General features: G+C 40.8%; 1 protein-coding gene across 1 annotated transcript in view; it reads right to left on the reverse strand.

Moving 5' to 3' along the window:
* Positions 1–5,753: 5,753 nt before the first annotated feature.
* CRTAP (cartilage associated protein) overlaps positions 5,754–14,542 on the reverse strand; it is an 86,563-nt gene continuing 77,774 nt past the window's right edge. The window contains exon 7 of the mRNA XM_001378522.5: positions 5,754–9,663. Within this exon, the coding sequence (XP_001378559.2) occupies positions 9,610–9,663 (54 nt within the window). The 3' untranslated portion in view covers positions 5,754–9,609. The remainder of the gene's footprint in view (positions 9,664–14,542) is intronic.

Below are 14,542 nucleotides of genomic sequence, written 5' to 3' on the forward strand. Positions count from 1 at the left end.
CTTTTCTTTAAAACTTTACCTCTCATCTTAGAATCAATATTGTGGATTGATTCCAAGGCAGAAGAGTGGGAAGGGCTAGGCAATGGGGGTTAAGTGACTTGTCTGGGGACAGATTTTTCTTTAGGCCTGGCTCTCAATCCACTGAGCCACTTCGCTGGCCCAACCCTCTCATTTTCAAAAAAAAATGAAACAGATGTCCAAAGAAATTGCAATTAGTCCAAAATTATATAGTGGGCAAGGTTGGGCCTAGACCCAAGGCCTTCTGAATGCCCACTAAGCTGTTCCACGTGAATATATTGTCTATTTGTAGTTGTAATTATGGAAAGGTAAAGAGAGAAGGGGCTGGGTTCCACACTTATAGCTAGTAGTTTGGGTGTCCAGCCTCAACAGCTTGACTCACTTTCAAATTAATTTTTTTTAGGGGGCAGCTGGGTGGTGCAGTGGATTGAGATCCAGGCCTACAGATGGGAGGTTTGGGGTTCAAATTTGACCTCAGACACTTCCTAAACTGTATGACCCTGGGCAAGTCACTTAAACCCCATTGCCTAGCCTCTTCTGCTTTGGAACCAATACACAGTATTGATTCCAAAATGGAAGGTAAGGGCTTAAAAAAAGTTAATTTTTAAAAAATCAAATTAGTCAAAAAAATAGACAAAGACCACAGGACACTTATGGAGTTACTTCTAGGGAGTGGGGACTCGATGGGACTGATTGTAATCAAATAACAAGAACTCAGCTGGGACGTGAAGCTTCCCATTTTAACAAATTATTCTTACTACCTGAGTCCTAAGCCCACTTGTTTCTATGTTGCTGAAGAATTATAGGATGACAGATTAAATCTAAAAGGAACTTCAGAGGCCGTCTCACCCAGAGCCCCTCTTTTTTACAACTGAGATAACCAAGGAAAGTGACTTCCCCAAATTCCCATAGGTGAGAGATGGCAGACCTTGGGTGACTCCCTGGTCCTCTGATTCCAAATAGAGCACTCTTTCCATTGTTCCCAACTGTAAGTGCCATCAGAACCCATTAAATTTCAGGGCTCTGGAACCAAGGCTTGATTGCCCTTCCCTAGGTGGGACTCAGCAAATGCATGAGAAAAAGACAAAATTTAAGGAAATGGAGGCTCTTCCAGTCCTTGTGTATGTGTTTGCATATGGATGCAGACCCCATTAATATCAGCAAAACTTCAGTACACACAGCAACATTTTCTCCTTTATTTATGATTATGATATTACAGACTTACCTTCATTTGGGCAAGTTCTGAGTAATCTGTCTAGCAGGGGAGAGAGAGACAGAGACAGAGAGAAAGATAGAGTCAGAGAGACAGAGACAGAGAGAGACACAGAGACAGACTCAGAGAGAAAGACAGACAGAGAGGCAGAGAGAGACAGAGGAACAGAGAGTCAGAGAGAGACAGAGACAGAGGAACAGAGATAGAGACAGTCAGAGAGACAGAGTCAGAGAGACAGAGACAGAGAGACAGAAACAGAGTCAGAGAGAGACAGAGACAGAGGAACAGAGAGAGAGACAGAGTCAGAGAGAGACAGAGACGGAGAGACAGAGACAGAAACAGAGTCAGAGAGAGACAGAGACAGAGGAACAGAGAGAGAGACAGAGTCAGAAAGACAGACAGAGACAGAGACAGAGAGAGAGGTTTGTGCTGATTTATCGATATCCTTACTCATTTTCCCTTCATAGCCCACAACATGCATTTGGGAGACAGCTGGCCAGGGTCATGAGACAGAGCAAATTTTAACTGCCCTATCTATGGTTTCTCAATACAACCTTGGCTTCCACCCAAGACCCGAAGCAATTGGGCAAATGAGCCAGTGATAAAATCACAGCTGGGAGGCAACCAAGCAAAAGCGACCTGTTTTTTAAAAGAATAACTCAATTTAATAATGATAGCACGCTGGCAGGAGATGGGAGCCAGATCACACCTGCAATTTCATTCTAGGGGCCTCCCAAAGAGCATTCTCCCTCCAGGACTGCAGATCACCCCTTGTGGTACAACTCATAATCTCGGAGAGCTGCTTATGTGGTTCTAAGAGGTTTAGTGATTTGCTCAGTCACTGAGCCAAGAGGAGAGTCAGAGCCTAGAGCATCCTGAATCTATCCACCTTCTCTCCGTTACTCAGACTGCCTCTTTTAGTAATAAAAGTTATCTAGATCACACTGTTCATTGAAATGAGCCTGAACTGAAAAAGACAAAAAACAAACCAGGAAGCTCCAATAATAGGATTTTCCTATTTCCCTATTTTCTAATGTGTGTATGTGTGTATATATATATATAAATATATATATCCTATTTTCTGACATATGTGTTGTGTGTATAATTACATGTATGTACACATACACATAATACATATATACCTATGTTTATGGGTATGTTTTATAGGTACATATTAGAAAGTAGGGAAATGGGGAAATGACATGTATAGCTTACATAGAGAACATAGGGATATATGTACATATATCATGTATATATTTTGTGTATGTTTATATATACATGTGCATCTAAATATATTGTGTGTAAATATGTATATACATATATATTAAGTAAGAATTCAGGAGACCTTTTTACTCTTTGCCTAATATTATTCCTTTCATGCAGGAACTCCTAACTTGTGCTGTTATCACAGGCTTTACTAGTTGGTGTCTCTTAGTGGTATAGGGGACAGAGTTCTGAGACTGGCATCAGGAAGACTCATCTCCCATCTTCCTGAGTTCAAATCTGGCCTCAGACACTTACTAGCTGGGTGACTGTTACTAGCTTCTCACAAAAACAACAACAACAAAAACCCAACTGATTATATTGAGATGCTATTTGCAGACAGGAAGGGAGTGATCTGGTCCAGCGACTTTAGGGAGTGTAGCATAAACAATCTTTTGAGACATCTGCATCAATTGTAATGGGACATGAAAATAAATTTGTGATTTTTGTCAGAGACAAAGTCACAAGTACTATTAATACCACTATGATTTGTTACCTAAATTCATAACTGAATGAAAGAATTCATTTTAGTTAGTTGGAGGTTAATGAAAATGAAGATGCCATTTTTTCCACATCTAACTTATCTACCAAACCCTTGGGTGGAGAGTGGAGATCTGTGGACCCTCCTTTTAGAATCACTGGTGGCAAAGTAGACTGGCAAAGTGCTGGACTTGGAGTTAGGAAGACTCATATTCCTGAGCTCAAATCTGGCCTCAGACACTAGCTGTGTGATCTCAGGCAAGTCACTTAACCATATTTGCCTCAGTTTCCTCATCTGTAAATTAGCTGGAGAAAGACATGGCAAGCCACTCCAGTATCTTTGCCAAGACAATCTTCAATGGAGTCATGAGATTCAGACAACCTGGAAAAAGACTGATCAACAACAACAAAGAGTTGAGAAATGCTACATACAACTGAATGTGAGAAAAAAAGAAAGGGAGTGGGGAAGAATCTTTGTGATATTGCAAAGAGGCACTGTAGAGAATAAAAGTAATATGGGTCAAAAGTATGTCACCCAATCACCAGATGAAAATGGAAAAGGCTGGGGGGCAGCTGGGTAGCTCAGTGAATTGAGAGCTAGCCCTAGAGACGGGAGGTCCTAGGTTCAAATCTGGCCTCAGACACTTCCCAGCTGTGTGACCCTGGGCAAGTCACTTGACCCCCATTGCCTACCCTTACCACTCTTCTGCCTTGGAGCCAATACACAGTATTGACTCCAAGACGGAAGGTAAGGGTTTAAAAAAAAAAAAAAAGAAAATGGAAAAGGCTGATCTTGACATAAATGAAGGAAGAAGCTCAGATCTAATTGGCATCTACATGCCCGATGCCAGTCCTGACCTTTGATGATGCCCTAGGAAGATCAAAGAAAGAAAATGCTTTTTAAAGAGCTGTTATCTTTTCAGACATACACTACAAAGATAGAACTGGGAGTAGAGATATTTTTTCTTTAAAAAAAAAGACAAAGGAAAGGAAACCTCCAAGTTAGATGGTTCAGCGGTTAGATCACTGGATGTGGAGTTGGGAAATCATTGTTATTCAGCTGCTTTTTTTAATGGTCCTATTTCATGATCCCATTTGGGGTTTTCTTGGCAAAGATACTGGAGTGGTTTGCTATTTCCTGCTCTTTTTACAGATGAGGAAACTAAGGCAAATGTGGTGAAATGATTTGTCTAGGGTCATACAGATAGGAGGTACAATTTGAACCTTAGGAAGGTGAGTTTTCCTGACTCCAGGTCCAGCATTCTGGGCACTATTGACACCTACTGTCATCCTGCTTGGATTAAAGCTGAATTAACCTGAAGCTGAGTAGGGCAACTCTGAAAAGAAGAAACTCTCCCAGTGTTTTGCCTTCATTTTCTCCTTTGATCCTAATAACAGTTCTAGAAAGTAGATATTATTAGTATTCCTACATTATAGGAAGATGGTGATGGAGTGTAATCTGGTCCAATGAGTTCAGTAATTTCAAAGTGGTGAAGAGCACAAAATATCCTTTGAGGGGGCAGGTAGGTGACCTCAGTGGATTGAGTAAGTCTTAGAGATGGGAGGTCCCGGTTTCAAATATGAACTCAGATACTTCCTAGCTGTATGACTCTGGACAAGTCACTTAACCCCAGGTGCCTACTCCTTACTACTCTTCTGCCTTGGAACTAATACTTAGAATTAATACTAAGATGGAAGGAAAGGGTTTTTTTTAAGCCTTTAAGGCATTTGTACCAACTGTAATGTGACCTGCCTCACATACCTAGTACCTGGCTTAATTTATATTATTTCCTTTGATCTTCAATAATCTTGTAAGGTAGGTGCTATTATTATCCCCATTTTACAGATGAGGAAGGCTGAGACACTAGGTGATTTGCCTAGAGGGTTACTATCTGAAGCAGGATTCAAACTCTAGACTTTCTGCTTTATAGTGACAACCTAATAGCTTAATGTGTTTTAAAAGGAATGGGGCATCATTAATCAAAAGAAGTTGATATTCCAGAAATATATTGATAACATCTAAGGCTTCTCCCAAACCCCTCACTGCAATCATTCACAATGGGAAGAGAACAGGGAGAATTCTGTTCAGGATAAATGGATATGGCAAACCAAATATTCACTTTGGGAGATCTCAGTGGAAGTTATTCCTTTAGAGAATTATAGGAATTGCATCAGGAAAGAACTTCAGAAATTATCTTGTTAATGGAAGGCTCATGGGGCTAAAGCTAGGGGGAGCTTCAGGGATTATCTAGGCCAATGACCCCATTTTACAGATGAGGAAACAGAACCAGACAGATTAAGGGCCTTGCCCAAAGTCACACAGGTATTATATGCAAAAGACAGGATTTGAACTCAGATTCTCAGAGGCCAAATCCAGCATCCTTGTCACTTTAACACATTAATGGACTAAAGAAACTCTCCCTTTTTCCCCTTCTCATTGTTTGTTTTCTGACCAATAAATAAATTGCTCAAGAGAGCCTGGAGACTACAAAGAAAAAGCAGAAATAAGGAGTGTCCATTCTAACAGGGGAGACAGGCACATGGAGTAGATGGACTTAAGGAAAAGGGACCAGCATCACAAGGCCAGAGTGGCAGGTGGCCCTTTTGGAAGGCACCTACAAAAAAAAAAAAGAATTGACTTCAGAAAGGTTCTGAGGAGCCCTAGTCCCAGAAGAACAATGCAGAGCAAAGGTGTCCAACTCAAATGGAAACAGGCCAACAAACGGTCCAGAAGGATTCATGAGAATAGCACGTTGACACAGAAATCCACATCTTGGCATTATTTATGTCCTATTGTATTTTTTATTTATTTTGTTAAATATTCCCCAATTACATTTATATTTGGTTCGTGTCAGACATGGCAGTGTTGACATCTCTGCGGTACAGTACCATATTTTAAGGGGGGAAAAAAAAGCAGAGTCAAATTAACCAGGAGGCAACAGTTGGAGGGAAAAAAATTGAATTTCTGTGTGACACACGTACAGGGAGGAAACTCAAAATACTATTCCCAAATGCAACAAAGAAATATTCAAAATCCAAGAGGAACAGCTGCTGGCCCACTCTTCTCATTGGCGGTCTATGCATCATTTGTTTTGGTGACATTGGTTGGTTGAAGAGAACAGGGTAGATTTCCCATGAGGCTGTGGATGGATATCTTCTCATTGTTTGTTTTTCTGGTCAATAAAGCAATCCACCAAGCAGTTATTAAACATTTGATATGTCCCAGGTCCTTGGATAAACCTTGAGGATACAAAGAAAAAGCAGAAACAATCCCTACACTCAAGCATACATCCTAAGAGGGGAGACGATTGATACCAGAGAGGCACATGGAGCCAATGGACTTCAGAAGGTACTAGCAGCTATTTGAAAGGAATACCATAGCTATGTGTTAGATAAAGGGTTAAATATTTCCCAGATGAACTATCTAAACAGTTTTCATGGAGCTGCTTACTGGACCACAGTCTTCTTTCCCTCTCTGCCCTCTTCCCCACTGAGTTCAAAAAGCAATTGCTTGGGTTGAGGAAGAGTCCCAGCAGTGAGTGTGAAGACAAAAAAGAGAATCTGCCCCTTTCTGTGGAGCTGCTGTCTCCTTGGGTGGGAATCATATTTTCCTTACTCATCATCAGGCTTGATTACCTATTAGGAGACCGCATGATGTGAAAAAATGTTTTATTAACAATGCCAACAATAAAAACGTTAATTTATCAGGCCACTGAGCCTTCTCCAAACTGAACTCCCATCAGCTTCCCCTGGAGCTTCCTAGTGGAGTGTCTGGCCAGACAGTCATCACTGGCCCATTTCCTTTTCATCCAGGGGACTTCTGGGAAAAGAAGATGCTCAAAGCTTCAAATTCTCTTTTTAGCAATCTGGGGCAGTTAATGGTGGACTTTCAATTCAGGCTTTCAGATGATCATCAAAAACTCAATAGCCTAGAGAAAGTTTTCCCAGACTACTTTCCAACCTAAAGTGTCACAGGGAGGATTTACTAATTTACAACTTCAAAGAAAGCAAAATAAATAAAGCCAATGGAGGAATATAAGCACATCTGCTAAGCTGGATCTAACCTGCTAATTTCACTAAACAAAAAATTAAGAATGAACTACACATTTAATAGCACTTAAGGGGGCTCATTGGCCATCTCTGCCCAATAGTTAGGAATGTTTTTTTTTTTTTTGGAGAGGTACAGAATGGGGGAGTCTGGGTAGATATATAGAAGAGTGTTCGGGGTGGAGATCATGCTCAGGTTGGTCTCATATTTCTCCAAACTCTGAAATTCTGTTTTAAATTCTTTTGATGGCAATCCTCTCTTGTGTGTGAGATTTTCTTTTCCTCATAAACATACTTAATGTGCTTAGAAAAGAATATTGACTCTTTAAAGTAATCAAAAAGAATTTAGCTATTTAGGGGTTCAGAAAAACCTCATTTAGCAGTTCATCTCTAAATGGCTAATGTAGCCAGGGAAGTATGGTGAAGTAGAAAGAGTTCAGAAAACCTGGGTACAAATCCTCTCTCTCTCTTACTTATTTATCATATGCCCCATGAGCAAGACACAACCTCTTTGGTCTTAATTTTTCCCCTCTTTAAAATAAGACAATGGAGCCCAGTAATTGACAAATGGCTAATTATGTTACATTCATATAATGGCCTATTACTGCTCTGAAAGAAATAACACCTTTGATGAAATCAGAGAAATATGGGAAGACACAAACTGATGCAAAGCGAAAGTAGTAGAACCAGGAAAACAACATACATAGTAACTACAACAATTTAAACATGAAGAAAATAAAACAGAATTCTGTGTAACTATAATGAGCAAGCTTGGCCCCAGAGAAGAATTCAGAAAGCATTCCCACTCTTCTTTACAGAGATGGAGGCCTGGAGTGTAACATATTGTTGCATATCATGTCAGTCATGCTCGACGTGTTGTCTGGTTTTGAGAAATGGATTTTTTTTTCTCAGTCTGTGGGATATTATTAAAAAGGGATGGCTCACTGGGCAGAGAAGTGGAGAAGATTCCATTTAGAAATTAAGCTGACCAAAAAACCCCCAAAAAACAAAAAATCCAAAAGCTATCAATAAAAATAAGACTCAGTAAAATAAATGAATTGGACTGCATCATTTCCAAGGTCACATCTAACTCCAAATCCTATGAATTGGTGGGATTGAATCTCTTTTCATGAGGAAAGTGATTAATTTATAGTTGTTTCGCTAGAGGAAAAAGAGTTCATGTTGAACTTTTCCCATCCAAAGTAACTATTCATATCCCATCCATAGGGATTGGAACTGGACCAGTGGTTTCACTGGTACAGGAATGTCTCTGTTGATGCAGGTTGGTACCTTCTTATGGCAGCTATGAGGCATAGGTGGGTAAAGCACTAGGACTAGTTATAAAGACCTGAATTCAAATTTGGCCTCAGATGAACTTTGTGACTAGATAAGTAATTTAATCTCTCTATGCTTCTGTTTCCTCAACTGTAAAATGGGGATGACAATAGTAGCACCTCATAGGATTGTTGAGAGGATCCAATAAGATATTGTTTGTAAAGTGATTAGGATAGCACCTGGCACACAACAGATGCTTAATATATGTTTGTTTTCCTTCCATTCATTGCAATTTGAGTTTTCCTGGTCAGTTAAGCTAAGTCACTGTCAAGGAGGCAGGATTTGAACCTTGGTCTTCTGACTTCAAAGCCAGATCTCTAGCCTCTAGGTCATGTTTCTCATGATAGAGGGCAAGGACCCATTTTGAGATACACTGCACAAGTCTCTATTGTTTTCTACATCATCAGTAGAGGAACTTTCTCCCATTGGTTATTCAACTTATTCTTTCCTTTCCATTCCTAGAGAGTTCTGCTGATTAGACCAGGGACTTCTTGAAATTATAGGAGAAGGAAGTAAGAATTAAAAAATGAAAACAAACACTAGAGTACTTTTCCTTTCCCAGGATTTACCATCTCCCTGTTTTATCTTAACTTAAGGTTATCTCCTCCCAGGGACACAAGTTACCATCAGAAAGACCTTTAAAGGTACCTTAGAAAACACATAGAAAAAGACACAATGTCCACCTTCCTTAACTGAAGACCTTTGGTTTGGTTTTTATTGAGGTCAGTGTCAGGGCACAAATGGGGAGACTTGAAGAGTCTCTTCTCCCCTTCATCCCATCTCCATTCACTCCCTCCACAACCTCTCCAAGTGCTTTGTGAAAGAACATATTTGTTTCTAATTCAGGAGTTTGTGGGGGGCTCAAGAAGTAAGTAAGGCAAGCAGGCAGAGAGAAAGGTTTCATGATTGTCTTTTTTTTTTTTTGGTGAGGGAGTGGGGAGTGCTGTTTACATTAAGAGCATTTCACCTTTAGAGAAAGCTAAGCAGGGAGACCAAAGTTGAGGACACTCTTCAGCCAGCCAGGTGGCCAGAGTTGATGGAGAGAATGTATAGGGAGGAAGGATTGGCTTCCCTGCTTATAGAGAGTATTGAGAAATCAAAACTGGTGCTCTCCCTTTATGTCGCAGCACAAAGGGGGAGGCTTTGAGGTATCATGAACCTGAGCAAATGGAGGCAAAGGAAGAACCACTGTGGGTCTTGTGCTTCTTGGGAAGACATCCATGTGGCTCTGGAATGCCTTTGGCTTGTTCAGATTAACTGCCTCCTTCCTCCTCCAGGAGTTCATCCAAGTATTCCACAACTTCTCCCTAAAAGAACCAGGAGAAGGATTTATTCAATGACTACAATAATGTCAGCAGTTGTTAAAGACTTGAGAATTCCAATGATGCAATGAACAATCAGAACTTCAGAAGGGCAATGAAGCAAGCTTCTAATTTATATTTTATATAATAATATTATTTATATTTTTATGTTTTTATATTTATATAAATAAATAAATATAAATATTTATACATATATAAATTATATAAAAATCATTCTAAATTATTTATCTATTTTTATTTTTAAAACCTTTACCTTCCCTCTTAGAATCAATACTGTGTATTGGTTCCAAGGCAGTAAGGACTAGGCAATGGGGGTTAAGTGACTTGCCCAAGGTCACCCAGCTAGGAAGTGTCTGGGGTCAGATTTGAACCCAGGATCTCCCATTTCTAGACCTGACTCCCAATCCATTGAGTCTCCTAGATGCCCCCCCCCATTTATGTATTTCTTAACTATTTAATTTGTAGGAAACCTTGCTACTATTTTTATCAGATTCCTATCTTTTTTTTTAATGTATCACTGCTGATGTTGACTATTCTCCCCTTGAACTCATTTTCCCCATAAACCCTGTGGTTTTTGTTGCTTTATCTGGCATAAGTTGGTGCTTTTGGAGGGAACACATACATTGTATTATAGCAGAGATGTCTAAACTTCTTTGTAGTGGCAAACCAACCTTAGAACCAGGACAACCTGAATTCCACTCTTGTCCCTGATGAATATCATCTTTGTGACAAGTATCTCAGTATCCCAGGCAACTCTGTAGTCCATCAATTGAAAAGGAAGTGTGGACCTTTATTGATAGAGGGAGTCTTCTTTATATACTGGTATTGATACCAGTAAAATCTCACATCCCAGTTTCTTTTTCTATACTTATTTGTTACAAGTGTTTTGCGGAGTTAGAAAGTAGGGAATGAAGATGGTGACACTGAGGAAATAAAGGAGGAAGAAGAAAAGGAAAAAGAAAAGAGCATCAGTGAAATCTTTTTAAATCCCTTTGTGTGTGTGTGGGGGGGGCAGCTGGTTAGTTCAGTGGATTGAGAGGTCCTAGGTTCAAATCTGGCCTCAGACACTTCCCAGCTGTGTGACCCTGGGCAAGTCACTTGACCCCCCATTGCCTAGCCCTTATTGTTCTTCTGCCTTGGCCAATACACAGTATTGATTCCAAGATGGAAGGTAAAGGTTTTTAAAAAAATAAAAAGTAACCCTAAGGGGCAACTAGGTGGCTCAGTGGATAGAGACCCAGATGTAGAGACAGGAAGTTCTGGATTGAAATCTAACCTTAGATGCTTCCTAGTTGTATGATCTTGGGCAAGTCATTTAACCCTAATTGCCTATCCCTTACCACTCTTCTGCCTTAGATCCAATGCTTACTATTAATTCTGGAAGGTAAGGGTTAAAATAAAAAAGAGTAACCCTGGAAAAAAACTATTCTCCCTTTCTAACCTGTGCCCTACCCCAAGAGCCAGCAAGGTCTGGTATTAAAGGATGAGGACCCTTAGGGACAACCCTGTAACATTCATCCTGCATGCTGCCCTCCACATTAGTATTGGCATTCAGGTTATCTGGCTCCAAAGTGGCTCTGCCCACCATCTAGGGAGACAGACGGTGCCATGGAAAGATTGTTTGACAGTCAGATGATGTAGGTTCAAATCCCAGCCTTGACACTTTATAAATATATTTTATATATATTATATGTATATATATATATAATATAAATATATTTTATAAAAATAAATGTTTTCTTTATTCATTAAGTTCTTAAGGGGGTTTCTAATGGACCTCTTCCCCACTGACTTCAAAATTCAATTGTTCGAAGATGTCAAGGACTGAGGATACCACCGAAAAAAAGAGACAAAGAGCAGTCCCTTGCTCGGTGCCAAAGTCACAGAGAAATAATCCTATGTGACCTTAGGGAGAGGAGAGAGTTCATCTAATCTCTCTGGGACCCAGGTTCATGGGACCCCAACTCAAGAGGGTCAGGGACTCAGGGGCCACTGAGTCCAACCTCCTCCTTTTGCTAATGAAACCAAGACCCAGGGAAATGAAATGTCATATGCAAAGTCATATAGGAAGCCAGCTTTAGAAGCAGAATTTGAATTCTGAACCTCTGATCTCAGAGCTAATTTTTTTTCTCCTCTACCACCTGGAGGGGCTCTCAGCTCTAAGAAGAGGGCTAGATGACCCTGGAGGTTCCATATCTGTGATCCTATTTCACAACTTCCTTCTTCTTGGTCTGGTTTGCATAATGTTCCCCTCCTGTTTACAGCTCCTCTACACACCCCACTCTCCACATTGTCCTTTATTGCAAAGAATGAGAGTAGAGACTCCCCCAAAGAAGCTTTATCCTATTCCCCTTTCCCTCTCCCTGTCTCCAGAATCCTTTTGCCCCCCTGGCTCAGGTCTGAAAAGCTAGAGCAATCCCCACTGTGATACCTTAACAGACAGCAATCCGGAGCAATTTCCCCAGTCTGACACCCCAAAACAAGAGCTGTCGGCTTCTTTCAAATTATTAATGCTGAGATTTGTAAAAATATTGCCCTGACCTTGGGGAGCTCTTTAAGATTGGGGAGCAATTTGGAAATCTATCAAGTATACAAGTAATAAAGGAGGCTATTAATTTTTTATTAAATGTTTCTACTGTGCCATGCCTAAGATTAGGAGAAATTAAATTTATAAGTGTGGAAGTCAATTGCTTGTAAAAGCAATCATTGAAGAGTTTGAGAGTAATGTAGGAGCCCTGCCGGGCCTGCAATTAGGAAATCGGGGTTGACGTCCCAGCTCCACCACAAATTAGCTGGGTAGCCACTAATGAGAGACTTTATGTCTGGGGGGCCTCAGTTCTCTCTTCTATAAAATGAGGGGATTAGACTAGGTCAGGAGTTCTTTTTTTGTGCCTTTCGGCAATCTGGTGAAGCCGATGGCTCTCCTCAGAATAATTGGGGGCAGATACTGGAATAGTTAGCCATTTCCTTCTCTAGCTCATTTTACAGATGAAGAAACCGAGGCAGACAGTTTACCCAGGATCACACAGCTAGTTACGTGTCTGAGAAACTCAGGAAGATGAGTCTTCCTGACTTGAAGCCCACTGCTATATCCACTGTGCCCTTCAGCTGCAGCACAATTATCAAAACAAGTTCACTGACCTAGCTTAAAAACTCCTGATAGATGATCTCTAAGGTCTCTTCAGCTCTATATGATACTATGATACAAACTTTAGTTTTCCCATCTGTAAAATGGGAATGATGATATTTCTATTCCTTATCCCCTATTCCCCACTTAACTATGTTTCTGACTTCCTGAACTTTAATACCATGCCTTAGCTGCAGTCTTACCCTAGGACTTCCTTTGGACACAGATCTCCTCAACCACTGAGTCACTCCTGTAGTCTCCTCCCTTTGAAACATCCCTCCACCATGCTGGTCCCCTTCTCCCACAGATGAGTTCCTCTCCAAACCAACATCCAGAAGAGGGGACCAGCCCACCCACCCTTCATTCTCCCTCAGCAGTGCTTCAGACTTCATGGACATCATCTCCACACCTCAATAAGGACATCTTCATCCCTTCCCTGCTTTTCAGCTCCCATTTAGGCACTGCTTCCCTCATTAGAATATAAACTGGGAAAATGTCTAATGATGATGAGAAGGAAGAGCTAACACTTGTTGGGGTGCATGCATCCATATGAAATAGCTCAATAAGTCAAAAGCCAGAGTATCTGATTAAATATGAAAATGAAAGATACAAAAAAAAAAAGAATATAAACTGGGAGCAGTTAGGTAGCTCAGTGGTTTGAGAGCCAGACCTGGAGATGGGAGGTCCTGGGTTCAAATATGACCTCAGATACATATACCTCTGTGACCCTGGGCAAGTCACTTAACACCTATCACCCCCATTGTCTAGTCCTTACTGCCCTTTAGCTTTGGAACCATTACACAGTCCTGGTAAAGGTTTAAAAAAGAAAGAGACGTGCTTTTTCTCATCTTCTTTTTTTGGTGTCCTGTATGATTTTAAGTACCCAGCCCTGACCTCCTTTGTTTTTTGTTCTCCTCATTCACATTGTTGTCATCGCTGTGGCTACTGTTTTCCTATTTCTGCTTACTTCACTCTGCATTGGTTCAGGGGAGTCTTCTCAGGCTTCTCTGAATTCTTTATGCTCATTATTTCTTCCAGCGCAGAAAGAAGGCATCACATCAATTTCAAATTGACTGAATGAAATAGACATGTATTTGCATAATCAATTGTACATTGGGTCTGAGAGGCAGCATCTCTCCTATTGGATGGAGATGGTTTCTCTCCTATCTATTGACTCTGGAGTCAGGAAGACCCGGGTTCAAGTCTTATCTAGGACACATGTGATAGTCCCCAAGCTGCTTGGCTTCTGAATGCCTCCTTGGGTCTAAGGCTCTCCATGACAGCTAAGTTGCCCATCTGTGGAGTCTGTCTTGGTTCAAGGACTTTCCACACCAGAAGAAAGCTCATAGAGATTAAGTGATTTGTCCAGAATTGTACAGCTAGCCAATGTAAATTAAATCGAGATTAAGTGACTTGCCCAGGGTCACACAAGTAGGAAGTAGCTGAGCTGAGGTTGGATTGAGTTCAGATCTTCCTGAATCCAGGCCAATTGCTCTATTCCCTGCACATCCAGCTGCCCCCTGCCTTGAGCAAAGTAGGTATTGAGTCATTGTTTATTGAATGCTGGTGTAGTCCACCATATATACACCTGTTTCTCCAGTGTTTCTGAGGAAGAAAGGACAGAGATGTTTCTATTCACCCTACTGCTATTTATTGTTACTGAAATGTTTCAAGAGGGCTGTGGGCAAAATAAACGTTCCCCCTGCACAGAGAGTGCCGGTCACTTCGAGGACTACA

The sequence above is a fragment of the Monodelphis domestica genome, chromosome 5 (genome assembly GCF_027887165.1).
Source record: "Monodelphis domestica isolate mMonDom1 chromosome 5, mMonDom1.pri, whole genome shotgun sequence".
NCBI lineage: Eukaryota > Metazoa > Chordata > Mammalia > Didelphimorphia > Didelphidae > Monodelphis > Monodelphis domestica.